This window comes from Bolinopsis microptera, chromosome 13 (assembly GCF_026151205.1).
Source record: "Bolinopsis microptera isolate Bmic1 chromosome 13, MBARI_Bmic_1.0, whole genome shotgun sequence".
In the NCBI taxonomy this organism is placed as follows: Eukaryota; Metazoa; Ctenophora; class Tentaculata; order Lobata; family Bolinopsidae; genus Bolinopsis; species Bolinopsis microptera.
Window position 1 is genome coordinate 6,245,629 of NC_087084.1, and position 23,696 is coordinate 6,269,324.

Here is a 23,696-nt window from a genome sequence, read left to right on the forward strand (position 1 = left end):
CCTTTTTTAAAGCCTTTCTATATTCTTTGTAGTCATCATAACGGTTTCTTTTATTACAGCAGATAGAACACAGGCATGTGCCCCCTTTTGTGTCAGTTTCGCCTTGTTTACACTTAACTTTCCTGACTTTCACCCAGGCATCATACAGTCCATGGCAGTGGTTTACTGAGGCTATAATCCCGCCAGTAATCCAGGGGTTGTTCTGGATAGTGCGTTTAGTGGTTTTGGGTACAGCTAGTTTGCAGGTTTCGTCAATGCTGTTTTTAAAGATATCATGAAAGTTGGTAAAATCTATAATTGGTTCATTATCTAGTTCATTACCCAAGACTTCAGCAAATTTATCAGTGTTTGACTTACAATAGTCATAATATTGAGTGTGCTTATGAATATTTTTGGTCTTGCTAATTTTCCAGTCAGATATATTAAATATAGGGAGGTGGTGAGATATGTGATCAGTTATGACTCCAGAGGCAGTAACAGAGTCTAGGTCATTTGTAATAATGTTGTCGATGCACGAGGCATTACATCCAGGCTTTTCATGAGTTGCTAATGATATCAATGGGAAGAAGCCTCTACTGAATAGGACGTCTTCATACTGTGCAATAATGTTACTGTGTTTACCATGGAGATTAATGTTAAAATCACCTGCAATGTGTGTATGTTTTGGTGCTTTATCAAGGATTGACGACAATTCTTGGAGAGCTTGCTCAGCATTGCCACTTGGAGGGCGGTATATTACTCCTATAGAAGTAGAATTTCCTATACTTCCTATGGTTACAAAGAGGGTTTCTAGATTTTCTGTTACTTGTGACAGGTTGTTATTTTTAACAGCATTAAAGGAGTTAAGGACATATAGAGCTACTCCTGAGCCTTTTACTTTCGAGTCAAAGGTATCTTGATAAAAGCTCTCATAGCCTGTGAGTTCGTACAAGTTTTTCAATTCAGGGCCTACATTTGTTTCAGCAAGACCAATTACAGAGAATTTGTTAGTAAATCTAGCTATTTCAATTGCCAGCGAGTCAAAGTTTGATTTGTTGCCATCAAGATTTTGAAATATTAGTGAGTTTTGCACTTGTAATTCGTGAGCAAAGGTGTGGTTTATGCCTTTTACAGAATATGAGTCACAGCTTTCAAGTACCTCAGAGATTTTACGTGTAACATCATCTGCATCAGTGTTATCATCATTGTCATCATTCAGAAGCTTGAATGGGTTATAACGGATTACTGCTAGGTGGAGACAATTATTGCAGTACAAGTCAACTTTTTGATTTTGTTTGTCACTGGTGTTATAGCATCTAGAGTGAATGGGACAGTTACAGTTGTAGCATTCAAATATAGATTGACCTAAATAGATACTTTTTAAACAGTGGGCACAGACCTCTTTTTTAAGAACATTCATGATGGAGGCTGATAGCCTTCAACATGAGGCTGTCCTCCGGCGGCATGAGAATAAAGTGTTGAACCAACCTTACCGTCCCTCCTCCCCCTCTTCCTCCTATCAGTCCCTCCATGCATCCTAACAAGGACAGTATTACGGATTAAAGTAGCAAGTTTGGCCACTCCCTTCCAATTAAGGTGCAGGTAATCCGTCCGGCCATATTTGTCAAACTCCCTGGACAAGGTTAGGCTAAGTAAGCCAGTGTTGTTATCCAGAAAGTCGTCAAAGCCATCAACGAACTGGACACCAAAGTTTTTGGGAAGTAGCTCACGACGAATAAGCTCTATAAAGTATAGAACTTTCCTATTTAAGTCAGTATTTCGAGTTGGTAAAAGTGGACAAAGAAATACTTGAGCAGTTGGATTGGCCTCTTGGATTTGCTCAATCTTGAATTCTAGAAGACTAAATATAGCAAAAATTTCACGTTGAGATTTAACAGATGGTCTTCTAACATCATTAATACCACACATAATAACAACATTCTTGTATCCACATGCAAGATATGGGTTAATGTCATCTATTGTCGGAGTCCAAACATTCCGACCAGGCAGCCATTTACCAAAGCTCCTCTTGTGATCGTCTCCAAATTTCATACCTGATCCGTTTGAATCAGAGAAGATACAAGTACTAGCACGATTCTTTCCGGCTATTGATCTGAAAGTAAAACTATATCGTACTGCACCAGTGACTGACCCCTTCTGGATAGAGTGCTTGTAGTGAGCCTGACTCCTTCTGGTCATCCTGTAAACTGACCTGGGGGTACACTTGTGTGTGTGAACTGATTTGTTCATTTCAGTGAAGAGGACTTCGCATTCACCTCCAATGGAAAGAGTCAATATGCTAGATTCTGGATGTATCACTGGTTCGTTGTCAGAATGTTCTGGCAGGTAACCCTCGCCTTCTTCGTAGCGGTTGATCAACACGCTATTCATCACAGGATTTTCTTCTGTACAGAACTTCTCATTAATTTTCAGGACGAGCGCAGCCAGTTTCTCCGGTATTTCTGCATTTTTCTTGTTCTCATCCCTGGATCCACTGTATTTGTATATAGAGATCTAAAATTTGTTGGACACTGCACCAGACTCTAACTTTGTTCACGATAATTATCGTAAATCAAAGAAGGGAGCGGGTGCCTTAAATTGATACAGTCTGGGCGGGAGTCATGAAAAAAATAACGATTCGTTGAAATATCGTCCCAGAGTCTTAAACAAATTAGAACTTCAACTTAAAGAGAACTGAATGTTAGTGAACTGGAAATGAAGCAGCTATATAAGGACAGCTGTGCTCAAAATATTTGGTCTCAACATTCCTCCTTGTCTGCTTACTTGTATCAAGATGTATCTGTAGTCTCGTTACTCGTAGTTTAAGTGTAGGTAAACTGTGCTACACTTCAGTCTGTTACTATGATCTGTGATAAATTTAAATTAAAATAAAATTTGTCACTGTTCAAGTTAAATAAGGCAGTCCAAAAAAAATTTCACTGTAGTTTGCGTGCATCAAGATACCTTACTTGCTTGCATCAAGATATAACTTATAGTATGGTAGGTAAACTGTGCTACACTTTAGTCTGTTACTATGATCTGTGATAAATTTAAATTAAAATAAAATTTGTCACTGTTCAAGTTAAATAAGGCAGTCCAAAAAGAATTTCACTGTAGTTTGCGTGCATCAAGATACCTTACTAGCTTGCATCAAGATATAACTTATAGTATGCTAGGTAAACTCTACTACACTTCGATCTGTAAATGGTCCATTATAAGTTTTAAAAGGAATTCAAAGTGGTTGAATACGAACTGAACTCATTTGACAGATATACTGATATAGTGTATTTAGTAGCTAGGTAATGAAATTATAGGCATACAACTATTCTTACTGAAGCTTTCATATAGAAAGAGCCTCCACCGAGTCACGTAGCCAGAGTCTTTGAACTCGCAAAGGAGTCTTTCTAGTGGTGCCTCCAAAGCTAAAGGGAACGAAAAGGACTACTCGTTCAATTTCAATTGAGCGAAGCCGACAAGTGGTGTCGAATAAGTGAGACATAAGAGAGTTTTGGATTCTGTAAGGTGAAGGTTACATATCTTCAACCTCTTGGCAGCTCCAGGTACATCAACATTAACATTTTGACCCGGGGATATACTTTAATATACTTTAATATACCTATAACATACTTTAATATATCCCTATCTCCTTAGGCCTACATCAAAAATTGTTGCCCAAAATAAGCTTGAGATGCAATTCTTAATCGATTCCAAAAAGTTCTTGAAAAAATATTGAAAACTGATAGAGTTATTTCAATTTTAATGAAGTCATTTTGGCTAGTATTCCGAAATCCGAACCGAGATATTATGTGCAATTTTCCCAATTTTGTTCATGGAGGTCTTTTTACTTAGTATCCACTATATTCAACAAACACTGAGTTATATCTTTCACATAGAGTTAGTCTCATTAAAAAATATTGAAATTTTATCGAATTTGGGCAAAAGCGAATTTGGGCAAAAGCGTATGCCCAAATATGGGCATATTTTTTGAAGCTCATAGCTCAGCCAATTTTTGACCAATCTGGATGGAAATTCATGTACTAGTCCTTAAACAGGCTTATCTTGCGAATCTTCTAATTGTAGGTATATTAAAGTATATTAAAATGTAGGATTTTTTCCGATTTTCACCCGGGGATATACTTTAATACACTTTAATATGGTTGCCCCCCCCCCCCCCCCCCCCCCCATGTTTACATTGGCACTATGAAGGTCATGAAAGCCCAAAATGCTCATCCCCGGAAAAAACTCAGAAAAACCAATTTTCACTTGGGCGCGAGCAAAAAACCCACACTATAAATCAAGTGAAAATCGAGCAAGCAGCTCAGTGTCCACAACACCCCCAAACACAGGACCCTCCGCTAGGTCACCCCAAATCGGAACCGGTAAAGTAAGCAAACCCCTCTAGCAGTCTCAACCCTGTGGAGCCACGCCCACACCCCATACCATGCGCAAACATGGGAAATCCGCATCCCAGCCCCTGAAGGACTCACAGACTCAAAGGTGGGCTCAAAATGACCGCAATGCACATGCCCATATTGGCACCATGAGGGCCACGAAGGCCCAAAATGCCCACTCTTTGGAAAAATTCAGCAAAACCGACCTTCACACAGGGCGTGAGCAAAAACCCCGACTGTTAGAAGTCAAGTGAAACCGAGCACGAAGTTCAGCGTCTGCAACGCTCCCAAACACAGGACCCCCTGCAAGGCCACTCCGAATCAGAAATGACAAGGCACGCAAACCCCATCAGCAATGTTCAAACTTTTATTCCAAACATTCGTATCAAGGTTAAAAAGTGCTACATGCGTGAAAGGTAAGGCTCAGTCATGATTTATCGGGCAAATCCAAACTGATAATAATAATGTCGTTAAAGCAAGAGAAGTTAAATCGAATTAAGAGATCTAGATTAAATAGTCATTGTAACATTGAGACTTGCTTTCTTCAACTTTTTACAAATCTTCATATCTAACTTACCATGAGCTTTCTAAATTTAAAGAATTAATTGGAAATCAAATCTATTTGGAGATTATTCAGACTATAAAGATATCCAACTGTTAAAAAGTTATCAACTGTTGTAAACTATAAAGTTATAAATGCTACCAACTTGAAACTGAGGGCATAAGATTGTGAGGTCTCAAACAAATCTTTAACTATACAAGAATTCCAGCTTAATATATTTTTGTCCGGCCCAACTACTCTCCCAACTCGTCTAACACTATCTTCCTTAGATATAAGATCATTGCTATGTTATTTTATTGTAACAGCGTCCGATGCGACTGCTTCACCCCACGATTTAAGGAAATCAGGTGATATTCTGCTCCATCCTCTCTTACGACGAACAATCTCTATTTCATGTACCATGTCAGGGGTAAGAAATTGACTGCAAACCAGAAGCCCTTCAATCAACAAGTACAAATTAAGTACTAGAGGAGATTCTTTAGCAGCATCAAGATATTGCTGGGTACTCAGTCCCCGAAATCTCTTATATGAGCAGAAGATATTGGGAATTTCTGTTGTATTTTGGGGAAGTACAGGTGCAGATAAAACGGTCCTTGATGACGAAGAGGAACTCAAGCTCGTAATTTTCTTAAACTCCTTCACTGACTTCTTGTACAACTTATTCACAAATAATGCATCACAATCAGATGAATGCGTGGCATTATCTAAAACATCAAAAAGTTCTTCAAAAGAAGCTTCATCATCAGAAATACACTTACAAAGATCAACATTCTGTAGGAGGTAACGAGAAGCTTCATCAAATATCTTTCCCTTACTCTCCAGATTCTTCTTCATTATCTTCAACAAGATAACAGGATTACTCCTTGTTATCTGCAGCATTAAATCTAGTTGACTAGTTTCTAGATCAGAGTAATTCCTCATGTAGGGCTCAACAAATATATCAGCTCTGTTCTCTATACTACAAATCTTCTCTAGGACCAGGTCTAGAAACTTGTTACATTTCATGACCCTGCTACAAAACCTGGCCTCCTCAAACAAGAACAACAAAGTCTGGTAATCTGAGGAGGGACTCACCCCACCCACCAGGCTGGTAAAGTAGTCCCCACACCTCCCTGCTAACCACTCTACTTTGAACACGTGACACAGCTTGTTAACATCTCTGAACAAGTGTTTCTCCAGCAGGATCTCCCCGCTGTACAGGGCCCCCAGAAACCTCTTCACCGCCTCCCCCGCAAAGTCCTCCATCTGTAGCTCTGTCTGGTGCAGTTCCAGGAACAGGTGAACAAACACTGAACTGTGGTAAGACAGGATCAGGGAGTTTGCTCTCTTTTCCTCTCCTTCTTGTAACTTTAGGACCACGTTACAGTGAAACTCACAGTGTAGGTTCTCTATTCCAAAATCTAACGGTACTGTCACTTTTGGGGCCATTTCACGATCTAGTGAATTGTTAATGTTAGTATTTGTATCTGTAAGATATCTATAACAAGTCAATTTATACAAATATCTTTTATAACATAATAATAAAATGATTCCAGATGTATACCAAATAAATGTTCGTAAAATTCCTTACTCTAGTTCGTTGCATCAATTGCATAACAAATCTTAATCAGATGAGGTTTCAAAACTTTTAAACATTCAATGTGAAATAATACTAATTTATTATAGAATCGTTTCATTAAATAAGCAAATAAGTTCACATGGATTTCTAATAAAACAAAATGAGTAAAATTTAAAGGATAAAACAATTTTGAAGACTAAAATTCAGAATTGACATTTGAGAATATTACTAAGCTTTTAAAGCCGTTTTGTGGTGTTTTGTTACACAAGTTTTAATATCTAACTAATTTGAAGGCAATTTTTTCGCAAACAGCTTTTAAAAATAATTCTGCGGCCTCTATGTATCGTCATCTCGCACAACTCTTTAAGAATCTTGTGAATTTGGCATGTGAAAATTTGCAGCCTTCCAGACATTGATTGGGTCAACGAGGTGTCGCACGTCACCTCAAGATCGGGTGACAGGGGGCTGACCAGGCCAGAACCCAATTGATTGGGTCTGAGGTCACGTGATTATGAGCCTGAGGTGACGTGACTATGACGTCACCAGACCTTGTTCCCCAGTGCAGTGGCATAACTTTAAAAAGTGACTAGGAATCCAGCCTGGAAAGAAAAAACGGCTTTAATTCATTTTTAAAACGGCTATAATAAATTTTTCGGCCGCTCCGCGGATTACGATTTCATTTCACCTTGCTAGTTATATTACAGAAGCATTTTTAGTTATTCATTAGTTATTCATAATTGCCAAAAAGTATGGGAAAAAATTGCCTCATCCGGGCCTCGAACTCGCAATCTACTGATATGGAGCTGGCGCATTAACCACTTAGGCCACGATTTCATGTACTATATTATAATATTTATATATAGGTATTTGCGCGTTACTGCAACTTAAAGGTAGTAGTCGACTACCATACTACTAGTATTAGATTCTTACAGATTCCTAGGAATTCCTGGGAATCAAGGAATATTTGCCGCGCGTTTTATTGCCCGTTTTTTGTCCTAGGAATCAACAAGAATCTAGCTAGATCTCATACATAATATGTAATGCGCTCGATTCAAACTTCTTAAGAAATAAGAACCCCTGAGAGCGACTGATTTTATTTGAATTTAAATATTAACTAATTAACAAATATCAGTCGGTAGCTGTGGAAATATTATGGCTAGGAATTAGATTCTTAAATTCCTCACTTTATGCCACTGGGCCTTGTTCTCCGTTTCCCGCTCATTGGACCAGGTGAGCTTGCATGCTTGTGAATGTGGGTGTAAGTACAGCTGTACTGTAGTTTATACCTAATTACCCCCTATACCTATTACCCCCTATTATAGAAACCGAAAATTTATTTTCTGGCAGAAAGCTAGAAATTTACCAAAGTATCGACATTGTTATAAACTTATTTTGATGACCATCCCTGACCTAAAATTGCACGAGAAATCGATTAAACTTGGTTTCAGAACTCATCAATGCTTCCTTATTCCTTAAAATCCATGTTTTATCGATACAATCAACATTATGATCCTGTTGATTAATTAGTAACAGGTAACAAATACTCAGAAACAACCATCACACCTACATTGCATTCTTAACGGGTCGATTTCGAGTGACCAATAATCGTCGTAATGATACGTCATGTGTTCCTGATCGTAATCAGCAATCAAGAGACAGGAGCGGCGGTTGCTTTAAATCAATGGTTTACGTTATTTTTGTAAATTCGACCCCTGTTGAAACGGTTATCACACTTTGTAACTGCATATGTATTGAGGATAGCTTTATAAATAAGAGGATCAGTAAATAAAATTGCCACAAGTGTTTCTCTCACTCACTTTCGATAAGACACATTGGAAATTCTTACTTCCATAAGATTCGAATTTTTTTAAACGCCGAAGAATATCGGAATTTTATCAAATTTAATCACACTTATCAACTTTTGAACGGTTAATCGAACACAATAATTTTCAAGCTTGTCAACGACAAGCTTGCTCGCCCTAAAATTTAAACAAGCAATTATCACCTCATCAGCCTCCTGAACATGTGCTCGCCCTAAAATGTAAACAAACAATTATCACCTCCTCAGCCTCCTGAACATGTGCTCACTATTAATGTAAACAAACAATTATCACCTCCCCGCCAGTATCCACATCTATTGTTTGAATTTATAAAGATTACTGTGGCTTAAATGTAAGAGTTCTAAAGCTGCCTACTAGAGGTTGTATAACAATGTGAAAATTGTTCATGTTACACATTAAATCTTAATAGCTATTCTACAGAACTGTTTTGTGTGTATTGCTACATATAAATTGGTTTAAATATAATACAAAGTAAGATATAACACTGCATGGTTAATATTTGAATGGTTAACATGAGCAATATTGGAATGGTTAATATTAGGCAATATTAGAATGGTTGACATGGTTAACATGGGCAATATTGGAATGGTTAATATTGGGCAATATTGTAATGGTTGACATGGTTAACATGGTTAATATTAACTAACTTGGTAACTTGGTAAGGTTTATCCTCGTAGCAGGAAGGGTCATCAGATGTCTGACCACCGTGATGGCGTGTAGTCTACCAAGGAATTCGACCAGCTGCACGTATAACCGGAAACCGGAGGGTTATCCGGTATCAAAGCAAGAAACTTCGACAAACTGACTTTGAAGCTGGCAAACGTTTTCTCGGCTTTCACTTCACTCGGCACCTTATTCCACAGTTTGGATCCTTTTACTGCGAACGAGCTATCGTACAGTTTCTGGTTTCTCATCGAACTCGACTTTGATAGAGAAGGAACAACTGCTTTAGTGCCATATCTGGATGTTTCCACAAACTCGATGCTACAGCTATTTGGAACAACGTTATGGTACGTTTTCCACGTCATCAAGATGATGTATCTCTCCCTTCTCCGTTGCAGGGACATTAACTTCAAATGAGCTAGCCTCTCCCAGTATTTTAAGCTGTATAGACCACCAATGCGGCTTGTAAAGGTACGCTGGACCCCCTCCAAAAGCTGAATCTCTGTCGTCTTGACTGGGTCCCACAGCGGACAACAGTACTCCAATAAGCTTCTGACTAGAGACTTGTAGAGGGTCATCATAACCACTTGGAATGGTTAATATTGGAATGGTTAACATCGTTAATATTGGAATGTTTAACATGGTTAATATTGGAATGATTGCAATGTACAAGCTGCTCATTTGTATTAACTTCTCTGCAATCTCACACAACTCTCTCTCTCTCTCTCTCTCTCTCTCTCTCTCTCTCTCTCTCTCTCTCTCTCTCTCTCTCTCTCTCTCTCTCTCTCTCTCTCTCTCTCTCTCTCTCTCTCTCTCTCTCTCTCTCTCTCTCTCTCTCTCTCTCTCTCTCTCTCTCTCTCTCTCTCTCTCTCTCTCTCTCTCTCTCTCTCTCTCTCTCTCTCTCTCTCTCTCTCTCTCTCTCTCTCTCTCTCTCTCTCTCTCTCTCTCTCTCTCTCTCTCTCTCTCTCTCTCTCTCTTGCTGGTCTCACAATAAAATAAGAATCTGTTAAACAACTTACAGTGCTAAAATAGGAAAAATCTCTGATATCAATGTGGTTTTATTGCTTTATTCTGCTGGAGTGAAGGCGGCTATGTGATTGGTTGAATATTCCGTGTAATAATCAGATTGAACTTCAATACATCCAATGTAATGCACACATTACTATCACACATTGTTTTCTTTATAAACATTTTATATCACATTATAGATACCATGGATCAGGAACCAGGGTTGCCATACCCCAGAGGCAGGCAGAGCAACCCGTGGTCCAGCTCCTCTTGAAAAAGTTTAAATAACACATTATTTCAGATTCTGACGTGCCCTGACGAAACTAAAAGTTTGTTAACAGTACAAGAACTGTACGGGTTAGATGCCAGCATTGAGTGTGAACCTCCTAATGTTGATCTCTACAGGTAATTACGCTAATTAATTGGATAATTAGTCTTTACATCTGACATATCATTTTGTTTATAATAACTTTGAAAAAATGGTGAGCAATTTAAAGAAAAATTCTCCTTTTTGCTATCATTTTATCCTTTTAGGTACCGTTTTCTGTTATCCATCTGGTCTTCAGATTTTAGATTTTTAAGAGGCTATCCCCACATACATACGCATTACGCAATATCTAGAACCATCATGATTATCATGATCGATTTTGCTGATTAAATATTCCCCGTTTATTACTAAAAACCCAATCCAATGACTCGCAGTAATCATTTCTATTCATTTATAATCTCTTAGTATTGATACATACATCAATCAGAACGTATATTTAATGTATTATGTATCCTTGTCATTGAATATGTTGTATAAGGGCTGGTTGTTGACCCACTCTTATAATCTCCAATATCAAGCTGTAATATCAAGCTATTTTGTGTAAGCTGCGTGTTTATGTAATTATTTACTAAGCTTCTTAGTTCTTTAGTCTATGTAACTGACTACTCCCTCATGGAAACGTTTTTCTGCCATTTCTGTTCTGTACTAGACTTGGTTGTCAAAGGTACTCAGCACCACATTATTCGTCATTAGTAACTAAAATGTATTTCAGATTCCAGGGGAGGATTATATTCGCGACTGACACAAATCTCGACAACATCTCCGCAATGAAGTGAGTTTAATCAATACACCAATTACTTTGATTCATATGCCATGTGCCGTGAGCAATGTACGGATAGTGCAAGTAATTACTGTTATTATGTACCAAGCCTGTACAAGTTTGGCAGGGAGTGTGTGCGATGTCATGCGATGCTTTTCCTCCTACATTAATGATTGGTCCCCTGGCAATAAGGCCATATTTGTGTGCGCAAATTAGACTTATTTCGACAGAGCATGTACGTTGCACGCGCGCGAACTCCTAACCGATATTTCATGTAGTAGCACACAACCTTGAACAACAAAACCTAGCAATAGCTTGCGCGCGCGTGTACGGTGTTGTTTTTAACAGCATCGTTTTGAACAGGAAGAAGCAGTGGCGAAACGACTGCCCCCCCCCCCCCCCCTCTATTGTCCACATAATTTTTTAAAACGACCATTTAAAAATGAGTCATTGTATTAAAATCTAATTTCGATGGAAAAGTTTGTACTTTTTTAGGCCTTCTTAAAAGGCCCCAAACAAAGATTAAGCTATTTAGCTGAGAACTAAAGTAAACTGTGTTCGAAATTAGTCATGGCTACTTTGTATCGTCCATATATTATAGAATAACAACATAATTTCTTTATCCAAATATTATCTAATTTCCATAAATGTTTGTATAATCTTAGTTTCAAACATCTGACTAAAGTTGCTGACTAAAAGTCCATGATAAGATCATATCACTGTCTTCAGTTTTTGAGTAATATTACCACATAACACCTAGTTGAGTTTCTGTCCGACACAAAACCTGCACAGGCCACAGCCCCATTGAAAGACAACTATGATCACAAAACACTCAAGATTCTCCAGAGTTATTGAATTTAGTTTCTAACTCCCCCAGTGTCCCGTTACCCTGCTTCTCGTATTTACTGGTGATATCAGCTTTTAGTAGCAGGTACAAAATAACACCTCCAATCACTATCCAAGCTAGGGTCACTGAGATGATTAGTTTTGTCTTCACTCCACATTTCATTTCTTCCAGAGTTTTCCAGAGTCTTCTATAGTCTTCCCGAGTCTTGAGAGGCTTATAGAGTCTAATACTCGTGATAAAGAGATGGTCCGGTTTAGAGAAGTCTAGCTCCTCGAACAACATACTGGCTGAAACATAATCGTAGCATCTCAAAACACACAAGCTACAAACACTTGCAGAATGTACTAAATTGGGTGTTCCTTCACTCTTACTTCTAATAAGTCAATTAGTTGCGTAATTCTCACTTCGTGACTACCTCAATTCGCTTGGATGAGAATTTGGCAAAGTTATTTCCTGACTGATAAATTGTTTGTCCGCAAAATGTAGCCAAGCGCATGGTAGTCGTCACATTTAGATGTGTAAGATACTAATTGCTAATACTCTTAATTAAAACGGGCACCATATTTTGGTGATCAACCAGTTCGCTGGTTCCTAAGTAGTTCATGTGGAGGAGATAAGTCGTCACTGGGACGAGATAAGGTCGTCACTGGGACGAGATAAGGTCGTCATGGCGACGAGATAAGGTCGTCAAGGGGACGATATAAGATCGTCTCCTCTCTTGAGGGCGAAACAGTAGACTGTTCTGCAGCAGATTTTCACCTCTTTTGTCTCGTTACATTTCTTCTGCAACTTTAAACAGCCTGTAAAAAGTGTGCAGTTTAAATGGACGCTTTAGCAAACAGTTATTTGGGGGAAAAACACTGGTTTGTCTGAATTTTGGACATCAAAGTCTTAAATATTTAAAGTTTTAAAGTCGATCAAATTTCTTATTTGGAACTTATTAAATTAGATTTTCGCTTTTAGTAATCTGACATCTACCACCGACTCTAATTAATAAATCAATATAATATTTCAAAATATGTCCTAATATTTGTCCTTGTTCTAAAAACGTTTCTATTGTTAGGTCTTATATTATCTCAAATGCAAGGAAATGTTTTTTAAGAACGATATAGGTATGAATGAACCTAATGTCAGATTTAATCACCTCGATTTCTAACCCTTGCACCCTAAAAGTGGTGCAGTATTTCTGGAACGGGTACCCAAGCGGCGCAGCCGCTCTACCCCTTACGGTGGATATCCTTGTCAAATTGAGGATGGATAAAATTCTATTAATATGTGGTTTTATGAAGCAATCAAAACTCAGTAGTTCAAATGGCAAATTCTTAAACGACTTACGGTTAGGATGGTTATAGTCGTAGGTCATTACTTCGTTGAGGAATAATCTTGAGCACTCTAAGGAATCAAATGTTCTCTTTAAACATTTACTTTCCATGAACTGGTAGGGAACATTTACACATTCTTTACTGTCCGTGTTTGTGGGTTCCTCCGTCACACTTGCCGTTTCCTCATCACTCTTTTCTTGATCTATAATCTTCTCTTTGTCCTCGTCTCCCTCCTGCATCTCGTCCTCTGGTGATGTGTCAGTTGCTTCAATAACATCTGCTTCGTTTTTCTTCTCCTTGTCATTCTTCTCGTCACTCTTCTTCTCATTTTCCTCCTTATTCTCCTTATTCTGCGTCTCATTTTCCTCCTTATTCTCCTCCTCATTCTCCTCCTTATTCTGCGTCTCATTTTCCTTCTCATTATCCTCCTCATTCGGCGTCTCATTCTCTTCCTTATTCTCCTCCCCATTCTCCTTCTCATTCTCCTCGTCACTCTTCTCCTCATTTTCCTCCTTATTCTCCTCCTCATTCTCCTCCTTATTGTCCTCCTCATTCTCCTTCTCATTCTCCTCCTCATTCTCCTCATTCTGCTTCTCATTCTCATTCTCCTCCTCATTCTCATTATCCTTCTCATTCTCATCATTCGTAATCTTCTCATCATTCTCATTATCCTTATTATTCTCCTTCTCATTCTCCTCCTCATTCTGCGTCTTATTCTCCTCCTCATTCTGCGTCTTATTCTCATGCTCCTTCTCATTCTGTGTCTCATTCTCATCTTTCTTATTCTTATCATTCTCCTTCTCATTCTTCTCCTTATCCTCCTCCCTATTCTCCTCCTCATTCTTTCCCTCATTCTTATCCTTATTCTCCTTCTCCTTATTCTCCTTCTCCTCATTCTCTTTCTTATTCTCCCCATTATTTTTCTTCCATTCTCCCTTACTTTTTTTCTTTGTCGGATCTTTCTTCTTTTTTCCATTGCCGCCACTGTTACTTTCAGACGCTTCTCCCTTTTTATCCTCTTCTACAACACCAGACTTTTCATCAGTATTTGGTTTATCCGTAGCGTCATTTTCAGCATCGTTTTCCTCATCACCTACTGACTGTTCATTCTCATTCTGTATCTCATCTTGAACGACATTCTCCTTCTTATTCTCCTCCTCATTCCGCGTATGATTCTCCTCCTTATTCTCCTCATCACTCTTCTCCTCATTTTCCCCCTTATTCTCCTCTTTATTCTCCTCCTCATTCCGCGTCTGATTCTCCTCCTTATTCTCCTCATCACTCTTCTCCTCATTTTCCTCCTCATCCTCCCCTTCATTCTCCTCCTTATTGTCCTTCTCCTCATTCTCTTTCTTATTCTCCCCACCATTCTCCCCCTCATTCTCCTCCTCATTCTCCATATCACCATGCCTCTGATCCTCCTCCATATTCCCAATGGAAGGACTCTGTGTTACAGCACTCCACCTCCCTACCTCAACAGTTACCGCATCCCTAGACTCAACCTTTTCCTCTGCATAAAACACTGTAACAGCAACAGCCAATGCTACAATCAGAAAGATAACGAGTATCACCACTGCGATCACCTTTTGAGTCTTCCTTGATCGTGATCTGTTCACCCCAATCTTCAAAGGTTTCTTCTCGCTGATGGGCGATCCCTCGGAAAAATCAAACATGTTTGATTGTCAAAACAAAACGACGATAGGTATCAGCACCTGAGGGTGAACGGTAAAAGACAAGCGGTTGGTGAGAGTTAGGGTATAAACCACAGAAAAATTGCAATAAACCGTGGAATGAAGTCCTACTGGTTCATGGTAGGGAAAAAGTTAACAGTTATTATTAGATAATTTCTGTTTTGGGTAACTCTTAATTATAGCTTAAGTAATTTGCTGCAGCTTCGTGGGAAACAAAACTTATTGATTTCAGCTGTAGACAAGTTTGGGCGCCAGTTAAACTGGGGATAATAGCAATGAGGCAATACGGTGCAACTAATCATAGTTTTGATATATATTATTAAAGCAATTATGTCTATTTATACTAGGTTCCACCAATTTAAATACGGCAAACTAGTTTAATTTAATCTAAATACGGCAAACTAGTTTAATTGACAAATAATAGACAGATTATGTTTGCTTTCCGTGCGCAACAGAAATTAAAAACACGTACTCAACAATTAAAATTTCAAGAAATAAATCGGTAAACTTCACTGCGTAACTAATTAAAGCAGGTCCGTTAAATATCATATTTACTTAAATTATCTGCTGTCGACTGTAAATCAATGAGAATCAATGAGAAGTGCAGAATGATCAATGTGAATCAACCGCAATATTACACTTACAGGAAATTGCAGTTCAATTCAATTGCATTTATTACCATGTGAATAAAAATCGAGACATTTCTCTCGGCTACATGATGAAGAATTAAATTCACCAATGGACATAATTCACCAAATTCTTCATATTATATGATCTTAATCTGATTTGAATAAATATCCTTGCTGACTGCTGAGACCGTCTGCATACTTTGAGAAATACCAGAAAACAAAATACAGGGAACATTTCATTTCAGTTCAATTCGTGTTATTCAAAGGGCTTCTGTGACAGCAACATTTTCAAACTGAGTCACATTCAAATGTATCTCTGTTCAATAGAAAGTCTGACTATAAGTCTTGGCGGTCCTCTCTAACTCTAAACATCGTTCTTCTGTAAACACCTGTAAACAAGAACACTATTAATTATTTTCTAGTGTGCTTAGTGGCACGGCCCCGTTCCACTACCCCTATGTTACACTAATCAGTCAAATAATCAAATTAGTCAACCACATATAATACAACCGTCAACCATGATATAATATACAAATATTATGGGACATTCTATCTGCTTTCATTTTACAATCATTATTAAAATAATATTCAATCGGGTCTAACCGGTGTAAAGCTAGCTTCTGAACAACAACTTGTCAGTCTCACTATTTCCTCTCCCTCATCTGTTTTTAGTGAAGGCTGAGAAAACAACTCTGGCATCTCAATTTTAACATTATCGATATTTAAATCCTGAAAAAATTGTATCTATATTTCATTGACTGACGAAACAAACTGACTCCGAAAAGAATCAAATCTCTATATTTTCGTTATAATATATTCATGGGGAATGTTGTAAAAGCTATAATTTCAGAAGCTTAAAGTTAAATCATTGAAATTCTACTGATTATACAAACCCTGATTAATGCGTCAAGATCCATGGCCTCTGAGCTTGTATCAGAAACTGCTTTGTCACTGTTTTGTCGAAAAAGTCGAGAGAATCTCGTCGAGATAAACTTCTTGATCCTTTGTTTAATGGACAGTCGTGAAACTGCCGATGTGCGGTCCTTCATTGCTTGTTTTATTTTAATTCTGCGGAAATTTATCGTCTTAGTGTAGTCTAAACATCGCGATCGCTTTTTAATAATCTGACTTTGTTATCGTATAAACAGTAAAGCGAGCATAAACTTATATAATTATATTTATACGGCTTTTCTTTAAGTCATTGATTAACTGAATATGCTGCAATCATAACCAAAGTTTAAAGCTGATAATATTTAAATATACAACCTTTTTTAGGTCATTGGGATCATCTAACTTACTTCTACGAGGAGCGACGCTGAAAAATACCAAGTTCGTTTACGGTAAGACACCCAATGTTGTTGTTTTATTTATCTCAATGTCGGTATGTAAAGTTTAAATATAATATCAATATTTTGTATACGAACGCGGAAGCAAAGGTAGAAATCACAGTGATAAAACTCAAATTCACGATTGGACGACGGAAAATATATAATTGCGTTAAGGATTTAAAATTTGTGCATGTGACATACGTCGCTCCTTTATAAATGTTAAATGTTGAGAGTTGTTGATGAATAGTTGAACTATTCTTAGACATTTGAGGTAAAGAAGAACGATTCATCCACTACTGATACACCGCGCAGCTTCAATGTTATATTATCATTAAGACTCCGCATTTTGGACCACCGTCAAATATTTGCTCTCTCTGTGTTCATAATTGTCCGCTATGTCTCAAAACTTCTCGTTGCATGAAGCAACGAGAAGCAACGAGAATCCCTGATGGAATTCTATTCGATTATTTATTTATACTGTTATCACAAGACATTTCTCCGTCAATCGAAAGAGATTTTTAAACTGATATTGACTGGGGAGGTGATTTGTTTTGACCTGTGAGTCTCAACAAAGATTTGTGAACTTTTTCTAGTCGTTGCTAGATGCTGAGTAGTTATCATAATTGTCATATATCTAAAGTTGGTTTTATTGATAATGAGCCTATAGAGTAATAGTTGACATAAGAATTACAAAATATATAAACGCAGAGATTGGACTAAAAGTACTTTATGTCAATTAGATACATTTATCTGAATAGAAAAATATGTCTACGTAAAGTAATTACCATTATATTATCGTATTTATAAAATCTTCCTCAATTATCGGCGATCAGGCTGAACCCACATCATAATAATATCTTGTCAACGAAATAATAGTTAAACTAGTAATACTGTAAAAAAATCTATGTTTTAAACTAAGATTTCAAACTAATTACAACACTACAAATCTATTACATTTATTGAGGACGTTACAGAAGGAATTGATTTAATGTAGTTGGAGGAGTCCTAACTCTCCTCACGTCCGAAAATGGCGTTTCTTTTGTATCAAATATGTAAGTAATTGTAATGTTAATCTTGAACAAACCATATAAAAACAATCACTGCAACGTCATTAAATAACCAGCAAAAACATCAGACCTATCCATTATTTACGGAGTTCTTAAGCGAATAAACTCTACTGAAACTGCTGAAGCCCATCGCAACCATAATAAAGTCATATTATTATTATTAACAATAATTATAATAAAGTCCTATTGTCCGGGACATCATGTTTAGGGTAACATAAAGATAAGTCAAGCTTTAAGCTTCAGCCTCTGGAACTGGTTCCGGAATATTTGTCCCATTCTCGAGGACCACCCCTTCAGATCTGCTGTTTGAATCCTTCCTGGACCTCCTAGTTCGTTTCGCATCTTTGCTGAAGCTGTCCCATACGGATCTTCTTGCGTTCATCTCGTACGCAGCTCCACCGTGTTCCTTTATGTCAAGACCCATCTTCTCGGTCTCTTCAGATACTCGTAGCAGCTTCATCAGCTGTAATAGTAGAGGGTTGAGTGATCAGAATATGATTCAACTGATAAGCTTAATACTTTAAATTTATTCTTCTCGATTAGATAAACACCAGATCAAGCTAGACAAAGTTCACTTACGCTTAGAAGTCCGAAGATGATGAAAGCGAAAAGGCCGACCCATGCAGAAACAGCGAGGATGAACACCAAGTTCGCTCCCAACTGCTTTCCTCCGTTTCCATTGCACTGAAATATGTAAAATAACAAACTAATTTCTTTACATTGACGTAGATTAATGAAATTTGTAACACAGATAACCCGATAACCCTTAATGTACAGATATTTGAAGGAGCAATCAGCTGTATTTATGAAGGATAAATCAGCTGTATTTGTGAAGGAGCAATCAGCTCAATATCTTGTAGATTACTCACCTTGTAGAAGAGCCCACAACTCCCAGTACCATAGGCCATCTTCACATTATCCGGCTCCGCAAACAATCCAGCTGCAATGGTGCCCCACATTCCGCAGAAGAAGTGGACAGGGGAAGCGTCCACTACGTCATCTATACGCAGGAACACTAATAGCTGAGGAATTTTGGGGTGAAGGATCATGGGCCAAACACGCCGCCTTGCATAATATTGAATCACGCTATTTATTTTAATGATATTTTGGAGTAAGGTTTGGAGGGTCATAAACCCATTATTATAGTGAATCATTTTCTCTTTTACATTTTTTCGCACGAACATTGATGATGTTTAGGAACAAGAACTTCGAGTGCGATCACTATTATATGTACGATCGCGTGATATTTAGCTGTCATTGAATAGCTTTAAATATTTCCAACAAGTTGCCGGGATGCTAGATAGTGTGGCAGTCTAGACTTAAAACAAAGTAAATTACTATCTTTAACACAATGTATCTTGTTTTCTATCTCTGTATATTATTTAGTAGATATTATCTACCTGAGAATATCTAGATAGTATCTACCTGAGAATATCTAGATATTATCTACCTGAGAATATCTAGATATTATCTACCTGAGAAGAGGAGAAGTAGATTATTCCACCGATGATACCAACAACAAAAGCCAACTCTACGTCCACCACTGAACATCCAGCTGTAATGCTGACCAATCCCGCCAAAATACCTGAAGATTATGATTAATGAATAATGAAAATACCTGGAAATAATTTGTAAAAAATGAATCGAACATAATGATTAGTCAAATTAATGATCAAGTCTGTTGCAAGGACTACACAGCGTACTGTTGATGTTACTTAATTCATGAAGAATATGCTCTTGGATGTGATATAAATATTATGGAAATTAATGCTGACAAGAGACTTACCGTTGTTTGTTCTGCCAATGTTGATGTGTCCCTCGAAAATAACACCCATTATGGTGGATGTGACACCTGAAATGCAAAAAGATTCAAATAAAAAATAAATAAACAAATTTCAGTGAAGCTGGCTTACTGACTCAAGGCGGCTTTAACGTCCGAACTCCGAGTAAATACTAATACAATGAAAAATGTAAAATATATTCACGTCTAATTCGAGTAGATAAAGAATGTTAACCTGCGCTGGCGGCTGAAATTGTAGTTGTAACAGCAACTTTACCAGCTACATCTGATGCAGCACCAGCTATGGTTATTGTACTGCCACAGTTGAACCCGTACCTGGGGAGGGGATGGTGTTAGATAAAATGATCTCGGAGATGAAGCGCAATAACCTGACTGCAATTTTTTTCCCTGCTCTTGCCGAAGGCAAAAAGATCGTAGGGAATAAGTAATCGGGTTTGGATATATGAGGTGGCCCGACGGTCCTACGGTGATGACAAAAGTCTGCTCCTTCGCAATATAGACCACTCCCCTATAATTATGTGTATAAAAGGAGTCTATTTTGCGCGCGCGACGCCAGTTATGTGTTAATTAATTACAGCCATAGCAACAAAATTTTGGTGCTTGACGACTGTTACACAGGTTTCCATCGGGTTACAATTCACTCTAATTCATTAATATAGCATATTAGTCATCTGAGCGGATCAATCATCAACATAAGTTGTTATTTTGGTGAAACAAGCTTAATATATTACCGAGTGATAATATTCAGTCAAAACAAATTAAATTATGATATCAGCTGATAAACTCGTGGCTGATTATTTAACAGTTGATTGACACAATTAATGGTAAAAAGCGAAAACATATAGTTGAGAAAATATGTTATTTTACATTTACATTCAAGAAGCAACTAAGATCAAGATTGTGGTATGCTTTTAAAGAATCCTATATCAAATCAAAGGCTCGATAATCGATGGTGCTGTAGATGTGTCGAGTATTCGAGTAAGCATCAAAATGTATTAGTTTATGTTAGATAATAACTAAGATGATACAGACTATTTTATAACAGTCATTAAAGTTGGCATACGATGCAATAATATGACGTGACATGATTGATGATACGCATCGTTAACACGTAACAGAATTGCGCAAAATATGAAATGATCTACAACCAAACCACATACAGATCGACGGCGACACCTCAGATGCGGGCAGAATTTTTCAAGTTCTGCACGCCTAATATAATATAAACGATTATCACGTGCGCAAAACACCACTCTGGGATAACAATAAAGTAGAACAATTACATTGTAGGCAGTAGGGAAATTTGATCGTGCGTGGTGTTACCGCGGCGAAATTCTTGTTGATACTAGGTTCTAGAAAAGAAGAGGTTGAAGTTTCAAAGGCTATTGATATTTAATCCCTATTAAATCTGATATTATGCAGTTGTAGTTAATGAAGATAATGAACCCCTCCAGCCCAATAAACTCACCATCCGAACCACAAGATCAGAGTCCCGAGAGTCTGGAAAGTAGAACTCTGAAACACCATAACCTGCACCTCGCCCCCTCTATATTTCCCGGTACGGGGCCCCAGGAATATGGCCCCAATAAGGGCCGTCAGTCCTCCCACCATGTGGACAACAGTACTGCCAGCAAAGTCTATAACTCCAACCCCGAATAGCCTATCTTCCGGTTTAATGAAGGCGGAGGCCCATCCATCTGTAATGAAATGAACTTAAAAACAGAACTAGAATTTCTCATAAATTTTTAGGTTATAATCACAAATTGCAAGTAAATTATTAACAAAATAATGATATTAATAAAATGTTAGACTCACTTCCGGACCAACCCCAATGAACGACCACAGGATACACGAATATTGTGAGCATGAAAGAGTAGATAAAGTAGGCAATGACCTGACATCTTTCAGCTACTGCGCCTGAAAAATGCGAAATTTATATTTTCAAGGTTCATTCGTGAGATTTAAGGAAATGCCTTAAAAACAAGTTTTGACTGCATACTATATTTAATTGTATTAAGGATGTTCCACCCCAAATTTTCAATATCTATCTTTTCTTTACAATATCATAAGACTGTTCAAAAATTGTAACACTGTTGATAAGGGCTGGAGTTATTTATCAATTAATTAATTAATTGATTAGCTAACCTGAAACTATAGTGGCAGCTGTGGCAGCAAATGCCCACTGGAAGAAAAAGAAAGCGTAATTATTTCCCTGATACAACCTGTCCGGAGTTTCTTCTTGCGGTATATCCAGAGTCTTCAGTGCGAACCCATCCGCACCTGGGGAAATTATTGTTTTTGTTACACGTGACAGTGATTCTGGGATTTCATTGGTCAAGGCTGGAACGTGATTGGTTGATGGCTGTCACATTTCAAGAAAAGTGTGTTTCACCTCTCAGAATCAACATTTATTAAAATTATTTGACCTAATTTGAACCTCTAAATCATTTACAGTTCGAAAACTGGAGGTCATCGTATTTTCAATTTGAAAAATAACATCCCTTAACGACCGAACAAGTAATATGCTTTCTCGCCAAATCATTTAACACAAAATACGTTATCTCACCTATAAAGGAGTTGTTTTCTCCAAAAGCGAAAGCATAACCGATAAGCCAGAAAGAAAGAGCTCCAATACAAGCGTCTAGCATATTCTTTATTAGAATGTTCTTTGTGTTCTTTATTCTGACACTTCCCACTTCCACCAGAGCGAATCCAGCCTGGGGGGCAAGTTTTGTTTGAAGATTGGAGGCGTAAATACAGTACCATTTTAAATATGGTACTTTTTTACTGAAACTCAAGAAATTGAATTACAAATTGGTTTGCCAATTAAAAATAATCAGATTATTGATCAGAATCAGATTATTGCTCAGGCCTCAGATGCTTAAAAATACGGATACCCTCTCCTTCCTCACCTGCATGAGGAACACTAGTCCAGCACAGATGATAAGCCAGAACACGTCCATAGAGTAAGCAGTGCTAGCAGTTTCCGCTGAGCTCTTAATGAACTCCACCAGCTCATCCCGGTTCTTGAAGATGATGCTCCCACCTTCCTCAAACGTTAAACTCATCCTAGCTGTCTTGACTACCTTGGGGGACATTTGATGTCGTTATTGCAGTTTATATTGTATCTAGTGACGCAGGTCAGCTAATGGTGGAGTGGGAAGTGGAAGTAGGTGAAAGCTGCAGCTTGCTGCTGATTCTATGTCTTACAGTGGGTTAGAGAACGTAATGAAAAAGATCATTCCACAATTCGATAAACGATGTAAGAACAAAGAAAAGGGTTCTATAAAACAATCTCAACTGATATAGACTTTTAGTTGAGGCTCAGATATGTTTGCTCGTAGTAAATCACAATAAATTCGTGGCGTTAAAACTTCAACGACTGATAATGGTTGCTTCATGATAGTTCCCACTTTTTCGTGCAACCTAATAGACCCAGACACCTAGCTTATTAGCTAATTGGAAGGAAATAATATTTAATTTCGAGTCTGTTATCGACTAATCATTTAGTATAGGCAGCGATGTTACAGCTGACCTGCATTCCACACTCCACAGTCTACTCTACGTTAGCATGCACTAGTGAATTGACTTGTATATACTGCCTCAGTTATAAAATTAACAACAAATTGGGGAGGCCGACAAAGGGGGGCCCTCGATTATCAGGGGTCAGATCATATCACCAATTAGTTATTAGTGACGTTAAAGAGTATGTGCAAGCTATTAAAGAGCAGCAGGTCATTACTGACTTTCATATCGACAGGTTGAGTGTTGGTAAGACACCCGCTAAGAGGCGAAGGACTTGCCGGGGTCCGGACTCTACGGCGTGAGAATCTATGGCGTAAGACTCCAACCCTAACCCTAACCCTAACCCTAACCCTAACCCTAACCCTAACCCTAACCCTAATCCTAACCCTAACCCTA

General features: G+C 37.9%; 3 protein-coding genes across 4 annotated transcripts in view; 1 reads left to right on the plus strand and 2 right to left on the minus strand.

Moving 5' to 3' along the window:
• The window catches only part of LOC134825562 (phospholipid-transporting ATPase IF-like), an 81,161-nt gene that overhangs the window by 27,439 nt on the left and 30,026 nt on the right, over positions 1-23,696 (plus strand). For both annotated transcript variants that reach the window (XM_063837790.1, XM_063837791.1), the window contains exons 7-9: positions 10,304-10,407; positions 11,043-11,102; positions 16,855-16,919. In XM_063837790.1, coding sequence (XP_063693860.1) covers positions 10,304-10,407; positions 11,043-11,102; positions 16,855-16,919 — 229 coding nt within the window. The remainder of the gene's footprint in view (positions 1-10,303; positions 10,408-11,042; positions 11,103-16,854; positions 16,920-23,696) is intronic.
• LOC134825375 (myb-like protein X) lies at positions 12,625-15,025 on the minus strand. Its single transcript, XM_063837553.1, has 3 exons — positions 14,393-15,025; positions 13,363-14,134; positions 12,625-12,737 (listed from the first exon to the last, which is right to left on the minus strand). The coding sequence occupies exons 1-3, from the start codon at positions 14,930-14,932 to the stop codon at positions 12,625-12,627; spliced, it is 1,425 nt and encodes a 474-aa protein (XP_063693623.1). The 5' UTR covers positions 14,933-15,025.
• On the minus strand, positions 17,540-22,857 carry LOC134825564 (uncharacterized). Its single transcript, XM_063837792.1, has 11 exons — positions 22,688-22,857; positions 22,342-22,492; positions 21,921-22,055; positions 21,591-21,692; positions 21,244-21,472; positions 19,990-20,090; positions 19,761-19,826; positions 19,450-19,559; positions 18,844-18,996; positions 18,554-18,658; positions 17,540-18,437 (listed from the first exon to the last, which is right to left on the minus strand). The coding sequence occupies exons 1-11, from the start codon at positions 22,841-22,843 to the stop codon at positions 18,207-18,209; spliced, it is 1,539 nt and encodes a 512-aa protein (XP_063693862.1). The 5' UTR covers positions 22,844-22,857; the 3' UTR covers positions 17,540-18,206.

Coding starts and splice junctions, on each gene's coding strand:
- LOC134825564 (XM_063837792.1), bottom strand. CDS start 22,843: ATGAGTTTAACGTTTGAGGAAGGTGGGAGCATCATCTTCAAGAACCGG. Junction 21,693..21,920: donor AGCTGCCACTATAGTTTCAG/GTTAGCTAATCA, acceptor CGCATTTTTCAG/GCGCAGTAGCTGAAAGATGT. Junction 18,438..18,553: donor TCATCTTCGGACTTCTAAGC/GTAAGTGAACTT, acceptor CTACTATTACAG/CTGATGAAGCTGCTACGAGT.
- LOC134825375 (XM_063837553.1), bottom strand. CDS start 14,932: ATGTTTGATTTTTCCGAGGGATCGCCCATCAGCGAGAAGAAACCTTTG. Junction 14,135..14,392: donor AGAATAAGAAGGAGAATGTC/GTTCAAGATGAG, acceptor AAGGAGAATAAG/GAGAAGGAGAATAAGGATAA. Junction 12,738..13,362: donor TCCCTACCAGTTCATGGAAA/GTAAATGTTTAA, acceptor CACTTTTTACAG/GCTGTTTAAAGTTGCAGAAG.